The 24,091-nt window shown below is 44.0% G+C and overlaps 6 protein-coding genes across 16 annotated transcripts; 3 read left to right on the top strand and 3 right to left on the bottom strand.

Moving 5' to 3' along the window:
* Positions 1–107: 107 nt before the first annotated feature.
* On the top strand, positions 108–3,946 carry LOC4325639 (uncharacterized). Of its 2 annotated transcripts, none has more exons than XR_001548019.2 (12): positions 108–219; positions 349–447; positions 609–693; positions 788–857; positions 1,184–1,244; positions 1,459–1,512; positions 1,741–1,894; positions 2,069–2,165; positions 2,542–2,647; positions 2,980–3,086; positions 3,199–3,309; positions 3,391–3,946. XR_001548019.2 is itself a non-coding variant. In XM_015793154.3 (12 exons), exons 1-12 carry the CDS (start codon positions 133–135, stop codon positions 3,505–3,507), a joined length of 1,152 nt encoding a protein of 383 aa, XP_015648640.1. In that variant the 5' UTR covers positions 108–132; the 3' UTR covers positions 3,508–3,946. The 2 variants fall into 2 exon arrangements, 1 of the variants encoding a protein (XP_015648640.1); XM_015793154.3 differs by having other exon boundaries at positions 2,542–2,651.
* A 5-nt stretch (positions 3,947–3,951) lies between these two features.
* On the bottom strand, positions 3,952–5,567 carry LOC9272248 (reticulon-like protein B9). The gene is made up of 5 exons (XM_015793207.3): positions 5,422–5,567; positions 5,131–5,311; positions 4,871–5,012; positions 4,560–4,629; positions 3,952–4,427 (listed from the first exon to the last, which is right to left on the bottom strand). The coding sequence occupies exons 1-5, from the start codon at positions 5,519–5,521 to the stop codon at positions 4,261–4,263; spliced, it is 660 nt and encodes a 219-aa protein (XP_015648693.1). The 5' UTR covers positions 5,522–5,567; the 3' UTR covers positions 3,952–4,260.
* A 7-nt stretch (positions 5,568–5,574) lies between these two features.
* Positions 5,575–7,579, top strand: LOC4325638 (non-specific lipid-transfer protein 2). The gene has a single exon (XM_066312458.1). It carries the CDS (start codon positions 6,193–6,195, stop codon positions 6,529–6,531), a length of 339 nt encoding a protein of 112 aa, XP_066168555.1. The 5' UTR covers positions 5,575–6,192; the 3' UTR covers positions 6,532–7,579.
* Positions 6,898–7,579, top strand: LOC4325636 (non-specific lipid-transfer protein 2). Its single transcript, XM_015793217.3, has one exon. It carries the CDS (start codon positions 6,962–6,964, stop codon positions 7,271–7,273), a length of 312 nt encoding a protein of 103 aa, XP_015648703.2. The 5' UTR covers positions 6,898–6,961; the 3' UTR covers positions 7,274–7,579.
* Positions 7,580–7,750: 171 nt separating this feature from the next.
* Positions 7,751–22,301, bottom strand: LOC4327951 (acidic endochitinase SE2). 5 transcript variants are annotated; one of them, XM_026020164.2, is made up of 5 exons: positions 22,234–22,301; positions 13,693–13,725; positions 9,396–10,395; positions 9,233–9,268; positions 7,751–8,972 (listed from the first exon to the last, which is right to left on the bottom strand). In XM_026020164.2, the coding sequence occupies exons 3-5, from the start codon at positions 10,345–10,347 to the stop codon at positions 7,900–7,902; spliced, it is 2,061 nt and encodes a 686-aa protein (XP_025875949.1). In that variant the 5' UTR covers positions 10,348–10,395; positions 13,693–13,725; positions 22,234–22,301; the 3' UTR covers positions 7,751–7,899. The 5 variants fall into 5 exon arrangements, with proteins under 5 accessions (XP_025875949.1, XP_066168513.1, XP_015648614.1 ...); XM_066312416.1 differs by lacking the exon at positions 22,234–22,301 and adding an exon at positions 20,494–20,594 and having other exon boundaries at positions 9,233–9,317; XM_015793128.3 differs by lacking the exon at positions 22,234–22,301 and adding an exon at positions 20,494–20,594.
* Positions 10,980–23,075, bottom strand: LOC107281842 (LEAF RUST 10 DISEASE-RESISTANCE LOCUS RECEPTOR-LIKE PROTEIN KINASE-like 2.1). 6 transcript variants are annotated; one of them, XM_066312441.1, is made up of 4 exons: positions 22,234–23,075; positions 13,693–13,725; positions 11,818–12,868; positions 10,980–11,537 (listed from the first exon to the last, which is right to left on the bottom strand). In XM_066312441.1, coding segments are annotated over exons 1-4 (1,872 nt in total). In that variant the 5' UTR covers positions 23,021–23,075; the 3' UTR covers positions 10,980–11,536. The 6 variants fall into 6 exon arrangements, with proteins under 6 accessions (XP_066168538.1, XP_025875956.2, XP_066168524.1 ...); XM_026020171.2 differs by having other exon boundaries at positions 10,980–11,500; XM_066312427.1 differs by lacking the exon at positions 22,234–23,075 and adding an exon at positions 20,494–21,497.
* Positions 23,076–24,091: the final 1,016 nt, after the last annotated feature.

Here is a 24,091-nt window from a genome sequence, read left to right as displayed (position 1 = left end):
AAATCTGACGAGTGGGCCCAGGGGCAAAATCGTCCGATGGGAAGACCGATCAAACGGTTCAGCCGGCCAGAGGCGTAAAGGGAACCGGACAAATTCCTCCGTCGTCTGGTAGCTTCTTCTCGCGGCTGCGCGATGGAGAGCTGGGTCCGCGCGGTGGTGGAGGCTATCCACTCATCTCGCGCCCAGGCCGTCATCTACCTCGCCGGCGGCGCCTCGCAGGTAACCCCCCTTCGCCTCGCCGCTGCCCCCCACTTGCGCGCCGCCGCGCCGTGATTCGCCGGCAGATTCGATCCGATATGGTAGTACTGTTTGGCGCCTAGACTAAAGCAAAGCGCGCATTCGCCGCAGGCGCTCGGGTGGCTGCTGTCCGTGCCCGGCGCGTCCGGCACCGTCCTCGAGGTCGTCGTGCCCTACTCCATGGCCTCCATGGCGCAGCTGCTCGGCAAGGTAATTCCTCGGCTCCCCCTCCGAGTAATCCCGAATTTGAACTTGTTTTGAACCCATCTTGTGAGCACGCTTTGAGCGCGTGAGCCAATTCGGTGGATTGTTCAGAAGCTGGTATCTTCTGTGCAGACATACTGTTGTACTGATAATGCTTCATTGTTCAGATGCCCTTGCAGTTCACCAGCAAGCAGGCCGCAGAGGACATGGCATTGGCCGCGTTCAACCGCGCCCTCAAGCTTTCTGGACCAGGTATGTGGGCCGTTCTACACAAGAGTTTGCAGTTCCCACTCAGCATCATCTATCCGTTACGCGAATTGAAGTAAATCGACGTGGATATGCTCAGGTCTACAAGTAATGGGTGTTGGCTTCACTGGGTCACTGGCTAGCTCACGTCCAAAACATGGTGAGCATAGGTATAACTAGCTCATTCGCCATGTGATCCTACTTCTTAGTACTAACATATAACATTGTCTACCCTGAAATTGTCAGATTAAGTTAGTGAAACATGGCATGCACATCAAATAGCAACATAGCATGATATTAATCATACAGAAGCAGACATGCCATTTATATGAACTACTTGCTGACATAAAATTAGTAGTTTTACATTTGTTGTTAAAGTCGGACATATGGGCTTTAAGACATGTTATACCACACCATATTCTCTGCTTTTGCAGAGATGTATTTAATTCCCATTTCTTCAATGCACGGTATAATATTTGTTAGCGATTTTGAATAGGTTCTATGTGTCAACACGAACACAAAATTGCCTCAGGACATCACATGTTACATTGTCAAAGGTACTTGTATTGCTATCCTTTGTTTTCAATCTTAACATAGAATTTCTTTTAAGAAAGTGCAAAAATGGTATGAGTTGGTCACATTATATGGTGTGCCTTATTACTAACACATTTTACCATATGCACATTTTTGGAAAGTGCAACAATAGAAATAAACATAACAACCTCATTACTTAGCTATGATGTATCACATTAACATGGTCTTTCTACCCAGGGTTTACGGAGCAGAGAGGAAGAAGATAAAGTTTCAAGCTACTTTCTGCTCAAGGTTTGTTATGTATAACTAGGTGTACTCACACTGTCACACATATTTATGTCATCACTGGCAACATGCACTTGAGTTGGACTTCATGATAACCTAGTACAATTGACCAAACCTTTCACTTGGTCATGATTCAGCTATACAATCAACCAATCCCGTCAGGATAGGCCAACCTTCTTGCTAATTGGTATTCTTCCAGTTAGTTCTCCGTTGTAAGAATATACTGTGTTGCAGGCAATTGCAGACGGCTGCAAAGTTCCTGCAACCATTCAGTCAGATGTTCAAGAACCTGAACTTCCAAAAGAAAGCGTGGAACAATTTGATGAAGACCAAGAACTCCAGCAAGTTATTGATGGGCAAGTCTGCATGAAAGTGTATCACTTTTCTGGTATACTTTGTCACTCGATGTTGCTATGTGTGCACACTTGAATATTTCATTTTCACTCTTAAATCATACTACATCCATCCCAAAATATAGCAGACAAGTAGTATCTCTTAATACTAGTTTGCAGCCGTCCTGGGTTTTTCTCTCTCTTAAATCTATTTCTTTTTTTCCTTGCAGATTCAATGGATAAAAACTTCAACAGGAAAATAATTCTACCTGGTTCATTCAATCCCCTGCATGATGGACACCTTAGGCTGTTAGAAGTTGCATCAAGGTGTGATTTTATCATGTGAAAACACTGAAGAGAATAGATCATAGCATTTTCACAACTGGATTTTTTTTCATGTTAAAAATTAGCGAGGAAGCAAGAATAGAAATGAACAAAGAAGTAATTTAATGAAAAGGCACTCTGTTAAACTGGAAATTACAAGTCACATAAAGATACATACTGTATGTCTGTATCAAGGACTAGATTGCCCCTCTCCATTTTGACGCTTCAATTATTTTAAAACTATAAGTGTGACGTTGGTTCCACGAGCTGCATGTGCATAAAAAGTGCACAACATGACATATAAAGCTTTTAGTCTGCTTGTTCTGACCTCAAGAGAGTAAGAACTAATATTTCCTCCCCACAAATCTGCTTCTTGTAGCATGTGTGATGATGGTCTTCCATGCTTTGAGATATCAGCAATCAATGCCGACAAACCTCCACTATCTATCGCAGAAATCAAGCGCCGGGTTGAGCAATTTAGAAAAGTAGGTATGACCCACTGCCATGAATGAAAGTCTCAATGTGATATGATACACCAATTAGATTGGTAACAGCGAACAGATGGGGTGTCTTTATAGATTTGAAATTCATGTTTCTGATTCAGTTTGTTTTTATAATCAATTGTATGAAATAATAATTGAAAAGCGACAACCTGAACAACTCCTTTTCTATTTACTGAAATCTGTCTTCAGCTAACCAATAATCCTTCACATATTTTGTGTTTTGGGGGGCTTGATGCTTGAGATAAGAATGTACTACCTTTCTGTAGGTAGGAAACTCCAATTGATCGATGGTTTTGTTCTTCTTTCTGATGCAGGGAAGAATGTGATAATATCTAACCAACCATACTTTTACAAGAAAGCGGAGCTATTTCCAGGCAGTGCATTTGTAATCGGTGCAGACACTGCAGCTAGGCTTGTTAATGTAAGAAGTTAGATGGAACTAAACACAATATTTCAAGCCAATTGCTGAATTCTGAAAGACAGTTTAACTGCTTTACTTGTTGCTCGTACTGAATGAAGTTTACTCGTTGCAGCCTAAGTATTATGGAGGTGATTACAATAGAATGCTAGAGATACTTCTCGAATGTAAAAACACAGGTACAACATTTCTTGTTGGTGGTCGAAATATTGAAGGAGTTTTCAAGGTATGCATTCACTGTAGTTTTCATCTTCTACACCCATTGGAAAATAAGGTCTGATCCTATACTTCTCTATTTATTTTGAAGGTCCTTGAAGATTTGGACATTCCAGTCGAGTTAAGGGAAATGTTTATCTCTATACCAGAGGAGAAGTTTCGCATGGATATTTCATCTACAGATATAAGAAAAAAACAAGGGCCTTGATGTATCAAACATGCTGTTCTTCTTATATACTCCCCCCGTCACCCCGTCCTAAAATATAGCAACATGTCTAATCGATTACTAAGTTGCTATATTTTGGAACAGGGGGAATAGTAGATTCAAAATAAAAAAATTGGTGGTTCAAATTATTGGATGAACTTCGTGAACCGTCATGGCAGTGTGTCATGCCATAGGTTTTGGCCCTACGAATAACAACTTCTTTTCTGTATCTTAGTAAAACAACAGTGGTTGGAGATGTAAAAAACCTACTTCCCTGTTTATCTTTCTCTTTTCTTGGATGATTAGGCAATTATGCCCAGTTGTCCTTTATACTATTCTTTTTTTGTTTGGATGCTTTTCACATGTACCTGTACAGGCTCCACAATGTCACATTATCAGTTGAAAAAAGGACACCGCTGAATTCTTGATAGTGACATACTCACATGCTTTGTCAATTCAAGTATCAGTTCTTTTCATATTGATTTCTTAGTTGATGAAAGTATACATATTTCTTGCCATCAATTCTTTTAGTAGGTACATTTGGACACTAGTGGTCAGGGTTGAACTCTTAACTGGAGTCTCATCTGATTTGCTTATCTGAGACTGGGTTTGTGCAAATCCTGTCATGAGGCAAGGTGGACTGTCAGTCCATGACACTTTGCTACTTCTATTAAGTTCTCGAAATCTTTTCCAGTGTATGTCCGTTCTCTTTCAAATGAATTATTTATATGTTCTGACAGCCTCGCGGTGTACATTTCATTTAACTTTTGTCTTCACAGGGCCTCTTGGTATTTTGTTGAGCAGATTGGAATCAACCTTCTTGTAGAACTTCTTGATGTCGTCGCTACCCTTTGCAACTAGATGGTCAACTTCTGTCTTATATCTTTGGTACAACACTGGCAAAGTGTGCGCGCACAAGAATCCTGTGAAGTAAGAAATACAAACTTGTCATTGTGAAAGTTTAGCTTTATATGATCTTGACTCTAAATTGTTTCTCCTCAGATCCTTCTGTGTGATTGTTTTATTAAAATTTAATATTTATCTGGAATACCTACCAATATATAGTAGACTTGTCAAGCTGCAAGAACTTCCAATCGCCGACAATACCAATAGAGATCCAACCACCTTAATATCATAAACAATCTGATTGTTAGTCCAGAACTATATTGAGTAGTGAACAACAATAGCACATTAACATTATGAGGATTATTGGCTAACTCTGCAATTCAATATTCTGATGCGTCTAATCTGGTCAATTTTAGCGCTCCAGAAAGAATTGCACAATCCTTGGACAATGTTGGCACTGGAACTGTTGCATGTTTTTACATCTCTTATTAACGTAGCAAAGGAGTAGATTATTATGTACCAGGAGAAATCTCTTCAGATCCTTTCCACATGCAATGTCGTAAAGAACAGATACAGTGTACGTTAGTTTGTAATGGACGGTCAATGCCATTTCTCTGAAGGCATGTTCAGAGATGATGATTTCTGGGATCCTTGGAGGGGCCCTGAAATTCGGAAACAGTTAGTTGAGTTTTAGTACCTAATGTCTTGCGTTATACTACGTGAAATGCCATTTCTGTAAGCTGAGTTTTCTACCATCTCCACAGGAAATAAAGCTAATACCTGTCCAAGAGTGGTGCGGCATTTGACCAAATGAAGATCACAAGCATGGCAAGAATGGCAATCTGGCAAAGGAGCGGAATTATATTGTATTCTACTACATCGAACAGGAACCATATCAATGTTGCCCCAGCAAGGACCCCCGCAGATAAGTTCCTGTTCTTCCACAGCAGAATATCCGCAACTGCATAGCTCCCAACAATGAAATCCAAAACCACATCGGCTCAGAGAGAAGTTATGATAAAAGGCACTAATTCTGAATAATTTCCTAGAAAGCGAATAATAATAGCACACCTTGACCTCCACCAAGAAGCTTGTGGATCGACTTGTGCCCATGAAATGGCATTCTGACATTCTGGTCACTGTCAGAATCTCTCGGAAAATGAGGAGGCATAGCTTCGTGTGTGTATGTGTGTGGGATATTACGCTGCTAAAACTTTGTGTTTCTGATCGATCTGGTTAGAGAGCATCGTCTTTATAAGCACTTAAAAATGGTAGTATAATCTCTCAAGGAGCCTATACTGCCAAGGAAAGGATAGCTTGGCCTGTGGGGATTGAGCCGTTGAAGGGAACAAACGAATACAGTTACCTTACCAGATGTTTGCCACGACATGGGCAACGTCATTGCTAGACCAAGAAGGCAAGAAGCAAAGTTTAGCTGTCAAAAAAGATATGCTAGAGGCTTTCCAGAATATGTTCTATCTCAGCCAGACCAATGGGGGCAAAATTTACTACTATTTGCCATACATTAACCACGTAAAAGTCCTACACTCAACCTAACTGTTGAACGGTCCTGTTCTGGCCAACGGTGAGAATGCACCTAATGGACGGGACAACACTTCTTTCACCGTGCTACTGCTACATCCTGTAGACGGTGGACGCGTGAGGTGCTTTCGCCATGACCGTCCTTGGTTGTTGCAGTCACTTGCGCACGCTTGCACCGTGACTCACCTGCCACATTGCCCCCGCCGTCGCCGGCGCCTACAAAAGCCACACACGCACGCCGGCCACGATAACCCATCCTAGCATCCCGGTGTCCAGCAAGAGATCCATCAAGCCGTCGCGATGACGACGAGGCCTTCTGTTTTTTCCACCGTTGTCGCGGCGATCGCCATCGCCGCGCTGCTGAGCAGCCTCCTCCTCCTGCAGGCTACCCCGGCCGCGGCCAGCGCGAGGGCCTCGAAGAAGGCTTCGTGCGACCTGATGCAGCTGAGCCCGTGCGTCAGCGCGTTCTCCGGTGTGGGGCAGGGCTCGCCATCGTCCGCGTGCTGCTCCAAGCTCAAGGCGCAGGGCTCCAGCTGCCTGTGCCTCTACAAGGACGACCCCAAAGTGAAGCGCATTGTCAGCTCCAATCGCACCAAGAGGGTCTTCACCGCGTGCAAGGTGCCCGCGCCGAACTGCTAAGCCTTTGCATTTGACCATTGTTCAGTGAGGCAGAAAACCTGTCACCGCTCGCAGTACTTCTCTCGAGAAAATTAGCAGTAATAAACTCAGTTGAGTGCATAACAATCTTGGCATGTACTGTGCATACAGTGTACTTCAAGCTACCCAAACTCCGAAGCAGTTCTGTCTTCCATACTGACAAGTGACAACAAGAACAGATTCAGAATCCCCAAGCACTCGCATGCGAACGACCGTGCTCTACCTCTTACGCTATCGTGTGCACAAGTGCACAACTAACGCATCATTTCCCGGCGCGCCATCCTCCGCTTCGAAGGCAGCAGCAGCACAGCTCCATCTACAAATACCACCCCCTCTCGTGCTCTTCCCAAACCATTCCAACCTTGCTGCTCATCTCAGCACTACTTACCGGCGTTGCCGTCAGCGACGAGCCATGACCATGAAGCCTAACGAGGTGCTCGTCCTCGTACTCGTACTGGCCGTGGTCACCTCTCCAGGCACGGTGTGCGGGGCGTCCCGGACAGCGCCGGCGGCCGCGACGAAGTGCGACCCGCTGGCGCTGCGCCCGTGCGCGGCGGCGATCCTATGGGGAGAGGCGCCGTCCACCGCGTGCTGCGCGGGGCTCCGGGCGCAGAAGCGCTGCCTGTGCAGGTACGCGAAGAACCCCGACCTGAGGAAGTACATCAACTCCCAGAACAGCAGGAAGGTGGCAGCCGCCTGCAGCGTGCCGGCACCCAGGTGCTAACTTGGTGTAATCGTATTTATAAGATTACGGTCTTCTCCGGATGGTGTGGTATGGATCGATCTCATGCTCCTTGGGGCTTCATCTCGAGCCTCGACTATCATCTTTTTTCTTTGGGTAGTGTTACCATGTGAGATTGCGAGTGTGTTATGTGATGTATCCATGTGGCAGAAGTATTAGCTAGCTGTTAGGGCTTTCTGTTAGGTTAGTGTCTTTAGGTGGTGTGTTGTTTTAGCAGTGATGGAAAAATCAGAACATTAAAAGTGGTGTTGTTCATCTTCATGCTTAATGGATCTTTTGTTCTCCTGAGATTTTCCAGAAATAATAATTTCGAATTCACCTGTATAATATATACCACTGATTCCCAGATTACTTGGCTAGAGGTTAAAATACGGAATGAGCACTTTCCACCTGCAGAGGACAGCACTATACAAGTATGCATAGTTCCTGAAGCTACTACTGTATATAAAGAAAGGAAGATTATCTGAAACTATTTCTCTTCTGACAAATAACAAAATGCAATATTTCTGTGCTCTTTTGAATTTAACACTACGGTTATGCAAAGAGCGCAGCAGTTCCTTTCTTGGCGAGGTACAAACACTACTTTTCTTGATTTTGACAATGTTTAACTACTCGATAGATTTTCTTGGCAGATCCATCTTTGTGCTGCTACTTTCCAACATCTTGACGACTCTGCTCATCGAAGGTCGATTTGCAGGTGCCGCTTGTATGCACCACAGACCAACTATGATGATCCTCCTTACAGACTCTCTTGTCTCATCACTGATGTCAGAAATACTATTGCAGAACTGATCTAAGTGATCATACAGCCACTGAGCAAAATACTTAGTGGTAGTGTCAGCACCAACATTAATACGTCTTTTTGCTCTAATCATCTCAAGGACCATCACGCCATAGCTGTAGACATCAGACTTGCTGCTGACTGCTCCGAATTTCGTGGACACTACTTCAGGTGCATCATAGCTATCTCTCCCCCTCGCATTTTGAGCGGATTTCTTGCTCTCTTTCCACAAGCACAGGTTTGCTACTCCAAAATCAGATATCTTTGGACATAGCTCCTGATCCAGTAGAATGTTTCTTGGCTTGATTTTGAGATGCATAATGTTCGCATTGCCGCTTCCGTGGAGAAACTCTAGTCCTCTCGCAACACCAATTGCAATTTCATATAATTTCTCCCAATATATCCAAAGGGAATAATTCTCCTCTATAGAGTCATCATTGCTGAAAGCATAGCTTTCAAGGGAACCATTTGGCATGTACTCGTAGATTAGAGCTCTTGCTGTCCCTTGCAAGCAGAACCCCAGCAGAGGAATAACATTGACATGCGAAATTGTGCCAATGCTGGCAACCTCGTTCAGAAACTCCTTGTCATTACCTCTGCAATTCTTCAGTAACTTAACCACTATCTGACGGCCATCACGGAGGTTCCCTTTGTAGACATCACCATAGTTGCCTTGGCCTATCTTGTGAGCAAAGGTTTTGGTCATTCTTTCAACTTCCGAATAGCTGTATCTTTTCAGATGTTGAGCTCGCTGTTTTTTCTGAGATGGCTCTGCCTTTGGAGGGGTCGTCAATTCTTGTACAGGAGGCTGCTGCCCGTGGTGTTTTTTATGGCACAGGAAATAGGTTATAAGAAGCAGGAACAGTAGTAGTACGCCGGCGAAAACTCCTGCTATTATATCTGCATGGCCAAGAGGGGGTTGAAAATGCATGGAAATGAACTGTCAAAAAAAAATCACAAATCTTTGATGTTACAGTTTCTTGAGTTCCATTACAAGTCTAGTGTCAGTCTGTCATATAGATTAGAGAAATTCTGGGATCCTAATGCTAATAATGCATATATCACTCGATTTCAATTGTAAAATTGCAACTGGCTGGGATAATAGTGCAGCACTACATACTGGATCAGAAATTCAGAATAGACAAAAGTTAACCACTTACATATTCTCCTCTTGGTATGTGAGGATGCGCCGGCTCCTGCAATTTATCAGAGAAAGAACTGTGATTGGCTTGATGTCAAAGAGACCTACAAAGATTACTACTCGCATTAGTAGTAGTAGTAGTAGTAGTAGTAGTAGTAGTAGTAGTAGTAGTAGTGTCATACCAGTTGGCTTGTTCCTGTTCTGCAAGGCGGCCTGCAGCTTCACACTGAAGCTGGAGTCCTTGTCGTAGGAGCGGCTCCACAGCATGATCCCGCCGTAGTTGGCCGCGCCTTCCACCACCGGCAGCACCTGCGACGCGAGCGTGTCCGCGTCGACGAACCCGCTGTCCGCGGCATCCAGCGACGCCGGCAGCCCCAGGAACACGGTCGCCGCCGGCAAGCCGGCCGTCCACTGCGCCCACGCGCTCCGCAGCGCGCTCGCGTCCCCTGGCGCGGCGTACTGGCACGGCGGGTTGTTGTAGAACTGCACCCACACGTGGTCGAACAGCCCCGTGGCGAGCGCCGCGGCGAGGGACGCGTCCGGGTACGGGCACTGCGGCGCGGCGGTGAGCAGGTACGTCTTGCCCCCGCGCGGCGGCCGCGGCGCCCTTGTGTACAGCGACGCCAGGTTCCTGGCGAGGTCGTCGTAGAACCTGGAGGGGGACTCTATGTCGAAATCGACGCCGTCGAGCACGGCGTCGCCGAGCGGGCGGGACGCGCCGGTGGCGCCGCCGCCGAGGAAGTTGTCCCAGAGGTACGCGGCCAGGTCCCGCGCGTCGGAGGGCGACGACAGGTTGTACCCAAGCGCGCCGCCGCCGATGCTGAGGAGCACCTTGACTCCGGCGGCCTGGCAGGACGCGATGTCGGCGGCGAGGGACGCGCAGGTCCCCGACGGGGCGTCGCAGTGGTCGGCCAGGTTGAGGACCGGGGCGCGGCCGGCGCCGAACGTGGAGAGGAAGGCGAGGTTGACGTACGCGTAGAGGCCGGTGCCGCATGTCTCCCCGAGCGTGCCCTCGCTGCCGTTCTGGCCCCAGTAGACGGCGATGTTGACTCCGCCCGATGCCGCCATCGCTAGGTCGACGACGGTGGACATCGACAAGAGCACGGACGCCAAGAAGCAGAGCTTGCCGGACATGGCGAAAGCCGAAAGGTGCCGAGGCGGTGCGTTCAAAGTGCAGATGTGCTGCAAACATATAGTTTGGTTGATTTATGGAGGAAATGGTGCGGTTTCTAGCAATGGGTATATTGAGGAGTTGGAAATTGGAATTCGTTGCAAATGGCAAGGCGGCCGTGTTGTCTCTTGTGCATGGATTAGAGCAGGTACAATAGCATAATGAGGTAAAAGATAAGAGAGAAAAGCAGCGGGTTATAGATCTGTAGCCAGCTGTAGCACGGACTCTAAAACGCAATGTGTGTATGACAGGTGGGACCATATATTAATAGTATAGTAAACAATTATTGTATGAATTAGCTATTAGACTGGCTATAAATGAATTGGAGCTATAAGTGGGTTATACTATTAAACTTGCTCTTAGTATGGAGAGAAAGCTGAAGCGGACATATGGAAGCTGTTTAGTTTGTCACAGGCTTGAAACATTCTGTGCTTATAGTATATTTTTTTTCTCGGAACTACAGAAATGATCGACAGGTTTATTATAGAAGGGAGAAGAGGGATGTGTCACTTACATGTAGGGTCCACTATCCTTTAATTTATTTTTTAACTGAAATGCGACGTAGGCGGCCACGTAGGGATGTAAAGTGATCTGGTTTCAACAGTTCAAGTACTCTATGCCCTGTTTAGATTCAAACTTTCAACTTTTCCGTCACATCGAATTTTCCTATATACATAAACTTCCATCTTTTCCATCACATCGTTCTAATTTTTTCAAACTTTTAATTTTGACATGTAACTAAACACAGCCTATATTGAGTGGAGAATGGAATTCAAACTCAATGACAACATGGGGGACCAGCTCAAGGCCCACTAGAGATGAACAGAGAATAAATCCAACACCAGAATCCAACTGACATGTATGCTACGCATTGCATCGCCCTTCGTCACGCCGCCGCATCCTCCTCCCGCAACTCGCCGTGCTATACCAGCCCATCCCCCTCGACCCTCCGTATGCAGCCAGCCGCGCTAGCCTTCTTTGTGCTCGCCGCATCCTGAGCCACTGCAGTCGCCGGGCCTTGACTCCGGAATCGGTTCGGGCGATGGCGGATGGTGAACTTCTGAGATCTGAAGTCTGAACTACTCCTCTGACTTCAGGTGAGCTCTGACTCTGAAACTGCGATATCCAGTTTAAAGTTCAAGTATCCGTAGTTCTGCATTGCAGCGCAGATGGGAATTTTAGTTGCGGTTTCTAATTTATACAACATTTTATAGAAATTGGAACTGTTTGAAACCATAGCCAACCGATGAATTTGTAATGTACAGTCAATCTAGAGTATAACTGGGCAAAAGAGGGTCGACATTGTAGTGAATTTGGTTTCACATTCCAAATCTCTTCTTACATTTTGTAACCGCTAAATAGTATTTGCAGTTGTACAACACTGGAAGAAGTGAGCAATAATGCTTATTCAATCGAAATTTGTGGATGCTTACCAGCTCAATAGCACTTTTGGTGGCAATTCCAGACCGCTCGTGCTACCTTCTAGCATTTCAACGACTCTAGTCATTGTTGGGCGGTTAGTTGGAACTACTTGTATGCACCATAGTGCAACCACTACCATCTTTCTTACAAGCTCTGTGGTCTCACCATCAATCTCAGAAGAGCTGATGCAATATTCATCTAGATGTTCGTAAATCCATTGTGGGAAATAGTGGCTACTAGATTCACTATTGGCTTCTATGTTCCTCTCCCTTGCCCCAACCATCTCAAGGATCATCATTCCATAGCTATAGACATCAGACTTGCTACTTATTGCTCCAAACTGCTTTGAATAGACCTCCGGGGCAATATAGCCTATTGTTCCTCTTGCACCAGCAATGGAGACGATACTCTCTTTGTTAGCACAAAGCTTAGCCATTCCAAAATCTGAGATCTTAGGGCAGAATTCTTGATCTAGTAGAATGTTGTGGGGTTTAATATCGAAATGCACAATGCGGGTACTGCATCCACGGTGAAGATACTCAAGCCCTCGGGCAATTCCAACTGCTACATCAAATAATTTCTCCCAAGTTAATGAAAGTTCGCCTTTGGAGTTATTGCGGAAAGCATATCTTTCAAGTGAACCATTTGGCATATACTCATAGATCAGAGCCCTTTTGGATCGATGCAAGCAAAATCCTAACAGAGTCACCACGTTGACGTGAGAAGTTCTACTAATACTAGCAACCTCATTGATGAATTCTTCGCCGTCACCCTTGGAGTCCTTTAACATCTTGACTGCTACCTGGCGGCCATCAGATAGGTTGCCTCTGTAAACAGCACCAAATCCACCGTGACCTAGCTTTTCAGCAAAAGATTTTGTCATCCTTTTTACTTCTGTGTAAGTGTATCTCTTTGGATGTAAGGTTCCATTCCTTTGTAGGAAGGACTCAATCCTTGGTGTTCCCTTTGAAATCCTTCTGTGCCTATACTTCTTCAGACTGAACAAACACGGAAAGGAAAGTAAACATAGCAAAAGGACGCTTGAGATGCCTGCTATTATATCTGCATGTAGATAATTTGAGAGGGGGAAAGGCATCAGAACGGAATGCAAATATTTAGTCTTATCCATTACAGCATAGTTGAATACTGATATGGGTACAAAAGATTTGGCTAAATATTAGAAAAGCCAAATCATTAAGAGTGTAGTTCATAAAAATAGTCCTATTGCTTCCTAAATGGCTAGTGCATAAAATTCATTTTCAATTGCCATGGCAGATTTCAGCCCTGTTTGTCACAGCTCCAGCTCTAGCTCCACCTCTCCTGGTGTCACGAGCAAGGATTTTGTGGAGAAGAATCGGGATGAATGGGGATAGATTGGATTATAGTAGATGAAATAAGAAGGAACGGCCTGAACCTAAACGACGCGACGCTCTCTGTCGCAATGAGAAGGTAGGTCGATGGGCACTAAGATAAATCTTGATCTAATGCCTAATTGACATAGGATAGGATCCCTCCTTATATAGATGGAGGACTCCTTAATCTAATCCTAACAAACCTTATCTAATCCTAACAAACCCTAATCCTATCCAATGGGTCTAGGATGCCCGGCCCAAAGCCCATGACACCTGGAGCTGGAGCTCACTTAAAATGGGAGCAGAGCTAGGTGGAACACTTTTACAAAATGAACTAGAGATGTGGAGCTGGATTTTGGCTACTCCACAACTCCGCTTCAGACCCAACTCCTAGAGCTAAATTTTCGAGTCTGTGTAGCACAAATTTTGCTTTGTCTTATTAGATTGTGGACGCAATCATTTTAAGAACACATGGCCAGAGTGAATCTATATGGACACAAATAAGAAGCATATAGAGAAAGATTAGTCTCTTACAAAGTTTCATTCTCCCCTTTAAGCTTGAATACCCTGCAATATTCAAACAGAAATTCATGTAAATAGATTAAATATGCAGTTACTAATAAATAATTGCATACGTACATTATTTGCACTATACTTTTTTCCCAAGATGCTGCTTGCACTATACTGACAACACAATTCTGTATGATTAGTTTTTCGCATTTAGGATTGGTAATATATACTCTGTAAATTGTTACTGGCAATAGTATATCAAGGGCTGGCCCAGGCCTAGGCTTCCACTGCTCTGTCCCAAATGCCCGGTAGGGGGAGAGTCCAGGGATGCTGATGCCCATAAACTAGCTAAAGGTTTTTCCAAGCTCGCATATAGCCTTTGATGCAGCCATGTAGATTTACTCTTTTGGAAAAATAAGTCTCTTTCTTTGTTTGAATTTTAGAACTTTGAATTTTTTTACCCTAGAAAAAAAAAAGAAAAACCTAACCCTTTGAATCTTTGGTATCCTTCAAATCTTTGGTATCCTTCGAGTCTTCGGTACGCTTCGAATCCTTATGGGAAAGTCTATAAATTATACGCCCCTTGCTTGAATCATAATGACTTACTTCAATTTTGACCCTATCCCCCATCAATATTCGTATAGAACTAGACCGGATCTTTCCTGAAATATAGCCTAGGATGATGGTGTCATTCTCTAGGCGAACGCGGAACATTCCGTTGGGTAGGGCTTCCATAACTAAACCCTCGAAAGTAATTTTTGCTATCTTTTAGTTTTAGTCAGTTCATGAAAAAATTTATACTATTAATTTCTTCTTATCCATAATGGATTTACCTGGGCCAATACATTAAATTCTTGTGCTATTTAGGGGATTTGTTCTTCTACTAGGGGGTCTAGGGGTGGTATTACTTACCAACCCAACTTTTTCTGCTTTTTCGCTAGGATTAGTTCTTGTTTGTATATCCTTATTCTATATTTTATTGAATTCCTACTTTGTAGCTGTGGCACAACTTCTTATTTATGTGGGAGCTATAAATGTCTTGATCATATTTGCCATAATGTTCGTAAATGGCTCAGAATGGTCTAAAGATAAGAATTTTTGGGCTATTGGAGATGGGTTCACTTCACTCGTTTGTATAACTATTCCTTTTTCACTAATGACTACTATCCCAGATACGTCATGGTATGGAATTATTTGGACTACAAGATCAAACCAAATAGTAGAACAGGGTCTCATAAATAATGTTCAACAAATTGAGATTCATTTAGCATGACACCATTTATGTACCGTATTTGATTTGCATAACACTCTTATCATGAAAAATAAATTCCACACCTTCTCGAAAAGGGGAAAATAATCCACCTAAATCCCGGACCAAAAAAGTTAAGGCTATTCCTAAAGGAAGAAAACAAAACAAGAAGCGAAAAGGGTACTAGGGTTAGTACGATCTTCAGATGGCTCACCAGTGAGGTCGCTGGAACCGCACCTGAGAGAGCGCACTCGTCCGTTTAGGCACAAGCAGCCGATGAATTCCCCGTCTTGGCTGAAACCGCACCGTCCTTTGGACTCCTCGCACTGCGTACAATTGGGGGGCCTCCTGCTATCGTTCACTGACAACAGGAATCCCTGACGAAGAACCTGGCCGTATCCACCCTTCCTCCATGCGTCACCTTTTGGGTCCATCTGTTGATATTTGACCACAGGAACTTCGAAGGTTTTGCAAAACTGCGACCAGTTCCCAGGCGGCACTTGATCCTTCGGAAGCACGTAGGACGGTCCAATGAGACCGATAAAGCTGCAGGTGATCGGGTCGATGTTTTCCGGTGGGAGGAAGAGATTCGGGAAGGAGCAGCCGAGAAAGAAGACGAGGTAATCCAACGACATGCCAGCAGGGAAGAACAGCCATGAGCCCTGTGCGAAGGTCACGTTGTGATCGACTCTTGGGCAGCCGCTGCTGTCGTCGACGACCTCCTTATCGACCAGGGACACGTTGGTGATGCTCCCAACGTTGATGTAGTTAACCTTGTACTTCTCGGCGCCGTTGAGTTGCAGGATGGGCTTGCCGTCGTCACAATCGATCGCCAGGCCGGGGTATCCGCAGTATGAGTTGCTGGACCCGTTGATATATCCCGTCTTATCAGAAAAGTAGAACGGGTATCTGATACTGACATCCCCGCAGGTGGTTGTTTCCTGCAGGCACATGGAGGTGTCGTAGGTGTCATTGGAAGCGCCATGGGAAGCGGCAACCAAGACAAGGAGGAGCGGCAGCAGCCGGAGACAAAGCTTGAGAAGCATGGCTAGCTAGAGATCGAAGTCAGCATGAACAAACAGTTTGGTTTTGAACAATGGTTAGATGATGCTTAGTGCCCCGCTAGCCCGTTTACTAGTAAGCAGAGATCTGGTACAGTAGTTTGGCAGGTTTCGGGGAAGATGAATGACGTACTGTACATGGCAAGATTAGTATTTGAGACGGGGTCAAGTCAGGGCCACCACGGTTTTCCATTTTGCTCCGGCGAGACACGGTGCGTATCGACGTCCACATAATACTCTAAGACGGATTTTACACTTCTTTTATACTGATAACTAGCATGGTGGCCCAGATAAATTGCGCGACTAGCATCAATATATTTTCTATTATATAATAGCATATATGTTTTCTCAATTTATTATTAAAATATATTAAAATGATAACATAATTTGAATTTTGTATATTCATATTGTATTTTATATACGTGCTAGTTATTAATTATTTCTAATATCAAATTTTAGTTATTTCTAAATTATATAACTACATCGACTCTAGACTCGTCTTTTAATATTTCTTATTTTTTAATTCCGAATTTTCGTTATCTGTAAATTGTATTTCTATATAGACTCTAGGCTCTTCTCCCAATATTATTTATTTTTAGTTCTAAATTTTTATTATTTCTAATTATATTTCTATGTGGACTATAAACTCTAAACTCATCTTTTAATATTCTTTAATTTTTAATTTCGAATTTTCAGTTACTTCTAAATTGTATTCCTATATTGACTTTAGACTCTTCTTCCCATGTTTTTTTTCAGTTTCGAATTTTAGTTATTTGTAAATTGTATTTTTATATGGACCCTAAACTCTACTTTTAATTTTATTATGTTTATTCTGAATTTTAGTTAGTTTTAAATTCCTATACGGACTCTATACTCTACTTCTAATATTCCTTATTTTTAATTCTGAATTTCTATATTTCTTAATTGTATTTCTACTTCTAATATTTCTTATTTTTAATTTCGAATTTCTATATTGTATTTCTATATGGACTTTGTACTCTTCTTCTAATATTCTGTATTTTTTAATTTCGAATTTCGGTTATTTCTAAATTATATTTCTATATGGACTCTAGTCTCCTCTTCCAATATTTCTTATTTTTTAATTCCGAGTTTCAACTATTTCTAATTTGTAATTCTATATGAACCCTGTTTTTTTTCTCCGATTAATATGAGAATTTCTAGGCCGTGAGAGCGAATGTGGAGGCTCCTTTTCCTATTCCTTTAATAAGTTAATAGATTTCCTTTTTGGATTACTACATCTGAATGGCAAAGATATATAGATTTTAGGGGTCTACCAAGTATAAGCAAATGCGGAGGTGTCATGCACTTGGACGTTTGGATGAAATTTCAAAGAAATTTGCTCCGATCCAACAAAAAGTACCTTGAGGTACCGGTACCTCACGGTACTAAATCGTTTCTAATTGTTGGATCTAGTTGGGCATGATGGACGAGATGGCTAACAGGTGATCGATCGCCCGTGGCGCCCCCCTCTCCCTCTTCTCTACGTGGTTTCCTTTTTTGGCACCACATTACTTTTCCTTTTTAGTAAATTTATGCACATAAAGTTTGTGCACCTCAAGTTTACACATCTAAAGTTTAGAGAGCCAAACTTTATAAATCAAAAGTTTATATATCTGATTCAAATTTGAATTTGAATTCAAATATTTTTTATATATAGTATTTATATACATATAAAGTTTATACACCTAAAGTTTATAGACCCAAAATTTATAAGTCAAAAGTTTATATACCCGATTCAAATTTGAATTTGAATTATATCCGATTCAAATTTGAATTTGAATTCAAATATTTTTTTATATAGTATTTCTATACATCTAAAGTTTATAGGCCCAAAGTTTATAAGTCAAAAATTTACATACCCGATTTAAATTTGAATTTGAATTCAAATATTAGTTTATAGACTCAAAGTTTATAAGTCAAAAGTTTTATACCCGTTTTAAATTTGAATTTGAATTCAAATTTTTTATATATAGTATTTATATCCATAAATTTTTTTAACTTTGTTTTTTTATTTTTTTTAAATTTCTGTAGTAGGAAGAGAAGAAGGGGAGGAGGAAGGGGGAGAAGAAGAGTGTATGGGGGAGGGATGGGTGATCGCTAGGAGAAGGGGGAGCGATCACCTGCCCACTAGCAGTACCTCATGATGGATATTGTTAGATCTAACGATTGGAAACAATTTGATACCGTAAGATACCAGTACCTCGAGATGTTTTTTGTTGGACCGAAGCAAATCTCAATTTCAAATAAGTGACTACTAGTTGGTTTGGTATTGTTACAAAGTTATAAAAAAACAAATTTGCTGGACTTACTTAATGTAGACGAGTTGCTGACACCGCTGTTTCTGCAATCCTTGGTGCTCACCTTCCCATTAGAGCACAAGCAACCTAGGAACGCCCTGTTCTGGCTATAGGTACACTGTCCCTTTGATTGCTCGCACTGGTAGCATTGTTCATCTTTCCTTGAGTTCCATGCCAGGTCGAACCCCTTATTAAGCACTTGACTGTATCCACCACTTGGGAGCGCACTCTGGTTACTTGAATTAAGAATACTTCCATTTACCGGCACGACGATGACCTGGCTGCAGCGCCTGGCCAATTCGGACTCTACTCGTGCTCGTGCCTCGAGCTCGCCGGAGGTGAACACGAACGAATCTCCACCGTTAGGAGCGTTGCTGAAGGTTTTGCAGTTGATTTGGTACTGGTCTGCAACACTAACCAGCCCTGGATCGATTGGTGGTGCAAGGTTGAGTTTGCAGCCGAAGAAGAAGGTGAGGTTGTCAGGGGAGCCGGTGTATTAAAGCCACTCATAGGCCTGGCCGAAGGTGACGTTGTGGCCCACTCTGGGGCAGCTGCCGCCGCGGAGCGCATCGGTGTCCACGAGCACGATGGTGTGACTGTCGTAGATGATGTCCAGGATGGTGTAGTTGTCTCCACCGAGTAGGATGGTGGGAGTCTCGTTCCTCCCGTCCCGGTCCCGGCTGCAAGAGATCTTCAAATCGGTGTAGCCGCAAGAAAATCGAGTGTAATAATCGGTGGCGTTGGAAAGATAGAAAGGATAGGAGATATTGACGCCTCCGCACTCTGATGACTTGGAGCAAATGGAAGGGTCGTAAGTGGATGGAAGAGGCGGCGAGCCATGGGAAACGGAGGCATGGACGCCGAGGATAAAGAAGAGGAGCAAACTTGGTAGGCGAGCCATGGCGAGACGACGTGAAGAGGAGCAAACTCTGTTCGTTTGCTCTATATATCCGTACAACGAGTTTGGTTTTTGCTGAGATGTAGTTGATTTGACCGGCATTAGCGACTTCAGTACACGGTGCTAGTAGTCAATTTCGGAGTACAGCAATTGACTGACTAGACTACTAGCAGCGTTGAACATGACAGGAAATTTTAGACCTGATCTGATTTCTTTAATCCCAACTTCCTAACCTCACCCAACTACTCCCTTAGTTCAAAAGGAGTTGGGCCTTGTTTAGTTTCCAACTTTTTTCTTTAAACTTTTAACTTTTTTATCACATTAAACTTTCCTACACACACAAACTTTCAACTTTTCCGTCACATCATTCTAATTTTTTCAAACTTCTAATTTTAGCGTGGAATTAAACATACCCTTTCTCCCTCTGTCACATACTCTCTCCGTCCCAAAATATAAACATTTTTTTTTACTCTGACACAGTCTACGAGATGCTACTTTAACCAACAATTTCTATAAAAATAGGATGTTTTAAATAAAAAGAATTACATATTATGATAGTTTGTTTAATGATAAATCTAGTAAGATTAATTTTACATGATTGATCTTTTTTATCTTTTTGCTATTACTGGTCAAAAGTTAAAAATGTTTGACTTGTCACTATACTAAAAATACTTATATTTTTGAAAAAAGGGAGTAATATAAGAGATTTTGAAGAGATGTGACACATCCTAGTATTATGAATCTGGACATCTGATTTTAGAGGGATGTGACGCATCCTAGTACTAAATCTAGACAGAGATATTTAGATTTGTAGTAATAAAATGCGTCACATTCCTGCAAAATCATTTATATTATGCGACGGAGGGAGTAAGATACAACCGTAAAAGTGATTTTTAATATATTTTTTTCGATAGATGGAGTAAATACTATCCCCGAACCTTTATATTTTATAAAACGAATGTAGTATTTCCTCCGTTTCAAAATATGATGGGCACGACTACCTTTAATTGAAAGGCTACGATCTTCCATTTTGCTCCGTTGAGACACGGTGCGTATCGACGTCCACATAATGCTCAAGACGGATTTTACAATTCTTTTGTACGGGATAATTTCCATTTTGGATTACATCTGAACGGCAAAGATATATAGATTTTAGGGGTCTACCGAGTATAAACAAAATGACGGAGGTGTCATGCACTTGGACGTTTGGATGATACTTCAAATAAGTGACTACTAAGTGACTACTAGTTGGTTTGATATTGTTACAAAGTTCTAAAAAGTCAAATTTGCAGGACTTACTTAATGTAGACGAGTTGCTGGCACCGCTGTTTCTGCAATCCTGGTTGCCCACCTTCCCGTCGGAGCACAAGCAATCTAGGAACACCCTGTTCTGGCTGTAGGAGCAGTGCCCCTGGGATTGCTCGCACTGGTAGCATTGTTCATCTTTTCTTGAGTTCCATGCCAGGTCGAACCCCTTATTAAGCACTTGACCGTATCCACCACTTGGCAGCGCACTCTGGTTACTCGAGTTAAGAATATCCCCATTTACCGGCACGACGATGACCTGTCTGCAGCGCCTGGCCAATTCGGACTCTACTGGTGCCTCGAGCTCGGCGGAGGTGAACACGAACGAATCTCCACTGTCAGGCCAGTTGCTGAAGTCTTTGCAGTTGATTTGGTGCTTGTCTGCAAGACTAACCAGCCCTGGATCGATTGGTGGTGGAAGGTTGAGTTTGCAGCCGAAGAAGAAGGTGAGGTTGTCACGGGGGCCGGTGTACTGAAGCCACTCATCGGCCTGGGCGAAGGTGATGTTGTGGCGCACTCTGGGGCAGCTGCCGCCGCGGAGCGCATCGGTGTCCGCGAGCACGATGGTGTGACTGTCGTAGATGATGTCCAGGACGGTGTAGTTGTCTCCACCGAGTAGGATGGTGGGAGTCTCGTTCCTCCCGTCCCGGTCCCGGCTGCAAGAGATCTTCAAATCGGTGTAGCCGCAAGAAAATCGAGTGTAATAATCGGTGGCGTTGGAAAGATAGAAAGGATAGGAGATATTGACGCCTCCGCACTCTGATGACTTGGAGCAAATGGAAGGGTCGTAAGTGGATGGAAGAGGCGGCGAGCCATGGGAAACGGAGGCATGGACGCCGATGAGGACGAGGAAGGAGAGGAGCAAAAGCGGTAGGTGAGCCATGGCGGCCAGGCAAAGCAGGCGCATCTTGCTACTTCGCCGGCTTTTAATCCTGGGCACCAATTTGGTTCGGTGAGCCACTGAGCCCGCGGTATAAGACGAGTCGTCGTCATGGAGCAAAGAATGCGAGGAGTGGACTTGACCTGGTTTTGCAAAAGGTTTTGGTTGGTCCGTGGGGTCCGGAAGTGGGCCACACGAGAGGCAGGTGATCGGAAGAAGGAAACAACTCGGTCTCTGCGTGCGTCTTGCGGTGTGTGCCGATCCACTGGATCCACGGTGTCACGGACCGGACACGCTGCCGTGTATGGTTTTTAGCTTGACTTCAATGCTAATCAGTAAATTAGCCTAGATTGCTTAGTTAAATCCGATATTTGTATATGTCGCCCTCCAGAAGATCCTTTTTTTTATATATAGAACTGAGCACGAGTGCATTTCGCCGTTGGGGATTAGATATCACCGTCGAACGGCACACGAACTGGTACCATCGAGGACGGTCATGATCAACAGACAACACAGGTACACATTGGATTGCTCATCTACTCAGGATGGTCAGGTAGTGCCACTGCAGTTTTTTTTTTTTTGATAAACTACTCTGTTTGTCAAGAGGATTCTCGCCGCCGGCAGGTAGGAGTTATTAATAAAGAAAAAAAAGAAAGGATATAGCAATTGATCCTCTAAGTATACTCTAATCAACTGCTTGGAGAAGTTGATTATTCGTATTGGTTTATTGATCATTTTTAGTCTTTCTACTAGTAATTCGAATTCGATATCCACGGCCCCAATTCTGAAATCCGAAGCAAGCAAAACACCGAAGAGAAGTAATGACATTGTAAGAGGAGAAGAGGCATGCGTACCGCAATGGCTCTTGGTCGGGCCTTCGTCGCAGAAACAGGTGAAATCCATGGTGGTGGACGTCTCGTTGTGCCGGTAGCCGCACCACCCCTTGGTTCGCTCGCATTTGCCGCACTTGTCGGAGTGAGCGCTGTATGTCAGCTCGAACCCAGCGCTCAGCACATCGCCAAATGATCCGTCCGCGGGAGGAAGACCCCCGTGCGCATCCACCATGGCCTTCTTGTGCGCATCGATCACCGGCGCCACCACCACCGTCTCGCACTCGTAATCGTACGCTTCACCCGTGATCCAGCCATCCAGGAACACGTACGAACTACCGATGTGCTCTGGTCCAGCTCCACATCCAGTTAGCTTCACAACGGAGGTCGAGGACAGCAAGGAGGAGTTGCTCTTGCAGTTGTAGAGGAAGGTGATGTTGGAGTCAGAGGACGCGAGCTGCAGCCAGGAGTTGTCGTCGATGGTGAGGTTGGCGTGTAGGTGCGGGCAGCTGTTGTTTGTGTCGGAGTGTTGCATGTCGGCGTCGGTGAGGGAGATGGTGTGCTTCCCGTACTCGATGTCCAGGACCCTGTACTGGTGTGTCCGGAAGGGGAGAATCAGAGTGGTGTTGTCCACGCAGCGGAGGCCAAGGCCGGGGTAGCCACAGCCCAAGGCGGATGAGTTGTCGATCAGCCAGAACGGGTAGGCGACGGGCACGTCGCCGCAGGTGGCGTTGCGGCAGGCGGAGGGGGAGGCATCGGCCGCGGCGAAGAGGGCGAGCACGACGGGGAGGAGGAGGAGCAGAGGAGGCATGGCTTGTGTGGAGGCGGAGTGCAGACTGTAGAATACTGTTTCTCGCCGAGATTGTGCGGGAATCAAGTGAACGAATTGCTGAAAACGACCAGAGGGCGTGGAACATCACTAGAGCCTAGAGGTCTTGGTCAAGCGGGCGGGACAAATCAGAGAGTCTCAGACAAGGCTCTTTCCTTGCTCGCTTGGCTCCACACAAATTTACTTGGACTATCCCCCTACTTGATTGCTGTTCGGGATCATGTACATTTTGGACCTACATTCATGCATGCTGTTTATTTTGTACTTTTAAAATTTTTAGTTCCAATTAAATTGGAGTTTGAATGAAGGCTGTGTGACAAAAAATAAATCTTTAGGACTTCATTTAAAATTTTGGCCCGAAGAAAAAAAAATCCGTGTTGAAGTTTTTCTAACCTTTTTAAGGGGAACGTTCTTAGCTAGATATGTATACTAAGTTCTCTAAAATTTTTCAGTCTTGTTTAAATTCACCTATAGACCTATGGCCTGTCCAACATACTTCCTCACAGTCCTAAAGCCACCCAAAATTTTTCCTACATGGCATGGACAAAATAAGAAAAAAACTTCTCTGAACTGGCGATCAAGAGATCACTGAGAACAAATGCAAAGTAAATTGGCTAACGGTTTGCTCACCCACCAAGTACGAGGGATTGGAAGTGTTGGATTTGGATAAATTTGCACGAGGATTGAGAATGTGATGGCTATGGTTTAGTTGGGAGAGCCCAGATAAGCCTTGGGCAGGGACACCACCTCCTTTGCGATGAGATGGATAAAAAATTGTTTGCTTTAGCAACTAAGGTGTCAATAAGATATGGACGCAAAGCGAGCTTCTAGAAATCGAATTGGATGGGCGGACAAGCACTCAAGGAATTAGCTCTGGCCTTATATAAACATGCCAAAAGGAAAGGAATGTTAGTTCAATAAGGATTAGAAAAATGACCAATGTATAACTGTTAATGACCAAATTTGGTAAGCCCGAAGTTATCATCGGCCTAAAGTCAGTATCGGCTTCAGAGTCCTGGAATCGGCCGATGAGAATTATCAAGTCGCCAATAG

The sequence above is a fragment of the Oryza sativa genome, chromosome 1, assembly GCF_034140825.1.
Source record: "Oryza sativa Japonica Group chromosome 1, ASM3414082v1".
NCBI classification, from domain to species: Eukaryota; Viridiplantae; Streptophyta; class Magnoliopsida; order Poales; family Poaceae; genus Oryza; species Oryza sativa.
This window is presented reverse-complemented; position numbering and strand designations above follow the sequence as displayed.

What these genes read in the sequence shown, in the direction of transcription:
- LOC107281842 (XM_066312422.1), bottom strand. Translation starts at nt 21,406, where the DNA reads ATGCGCCTGCTTTGCCTGGCCGCCATGGCTCACCTACCGCTTTTGCTC. An exon ending in CAGCAACTCGTCTACATTAA is followed by an intron (nt 13,726 to 20,493) that starts GTAAGTCCTGCA and finishes TGAATATTGCAG; the next exon opens with GGTATTCAAGCTTAAAGGGG. An exon ending in AAAGGGGAGAATGAAACTTT is followed by an intron (nt 12,869 to 13,692) that starts GTAAGAGACTAA and finishes ATCTACATGCAG; the next exon opens with ATATAATAGCAGGCATCTCA.
- LOC4325638 (XM_066312458.1), top strand. Translation starts at nt 6,193, where the DNA reads ATGACGACGAGGCCTTCTGTTTTTTCCACCGTTGTCGCGGCGATCGCC.
- LOC4325639 (XM_015793154.3), top strand. Translation starts at nt 133, where the DNA reads ATGGAGAGCTGGGTCCGCGCGGTGGTGGAGGCTATCCACTCATCTCGC. An exon ending in CCAAAACATGGTGAGCATAG is followed by an intron (nt 858 to 1,183) that starts GTATAACTAGCT and finishes GATTTTGAATAG; the next exon opens with GTTCTATGTGTCAACACGAA. An exon ending in ATATTGAAGGAGTTTTCAAG is followed by an intron (nt 3,310 to 3,390) that starts GTATGCATTCAC and finishes TTTATTTTGAAG; the next exon opens with GTCCTTGAAGATTTGGACAT.
- LOC9272248 (XM_015793207.3), bottom strand. Translation starts at nt 5,521, where the DNA reads ATGCCTCCTCATTTTCCGAGAGATTCTGACAGTGACCAGAATGTCAGA. An exon ending in ATCTGAAGAGATTTCTCCTG is followed by an intron (nt 4,630 to 4,870) that starts GTACATAATAAT and finishes TATGATATTAAG; the next exon opens with GTGGTTGGATCTCTATTGGT. An exon ending in GACAAGTCTACTATATATTG is followed by an intron (nt 4,428 to 4,559) that starts GTAGGTATTCCA and finishes CTTACTTCACAG; the next exon opens with GATTCTTGTGCGCGCACACT.
- LOC4327951 (XM_026020164.2), bottom strand. Translation starts at nt 10,347, where the DNA reads ATGTCCGGCAAGCTCTGCTTCTTGGCGTCCGTGCTCTTGTCGATGTCC. An exon ending in GAACAGGAACAAGCCAACTG is followed by an intron (nt 9,269 to 9,395) that starts GTATGACACTAC and finishes GATAAATTGCAG; the next exon opens with GAGCCGGCGCATCCTCACAT. An exon ending in ACATACCAAGAGGAGAATAT is followed by an intron (nt 8,973 to 9,232) that starts GTAAGTGGTTAA and finishes TTGGCCATGCAG; the next exon opens with ATATAATAGCAGGAGTTTTC.
- LOC4325636 (XM_015793217.3), top strand. Translation starts at nt 6,962, where the DNA reads ATGACCATGAAGCCTAACGAGGTGCTCGTCCTCGTACTCGTACTGGCC.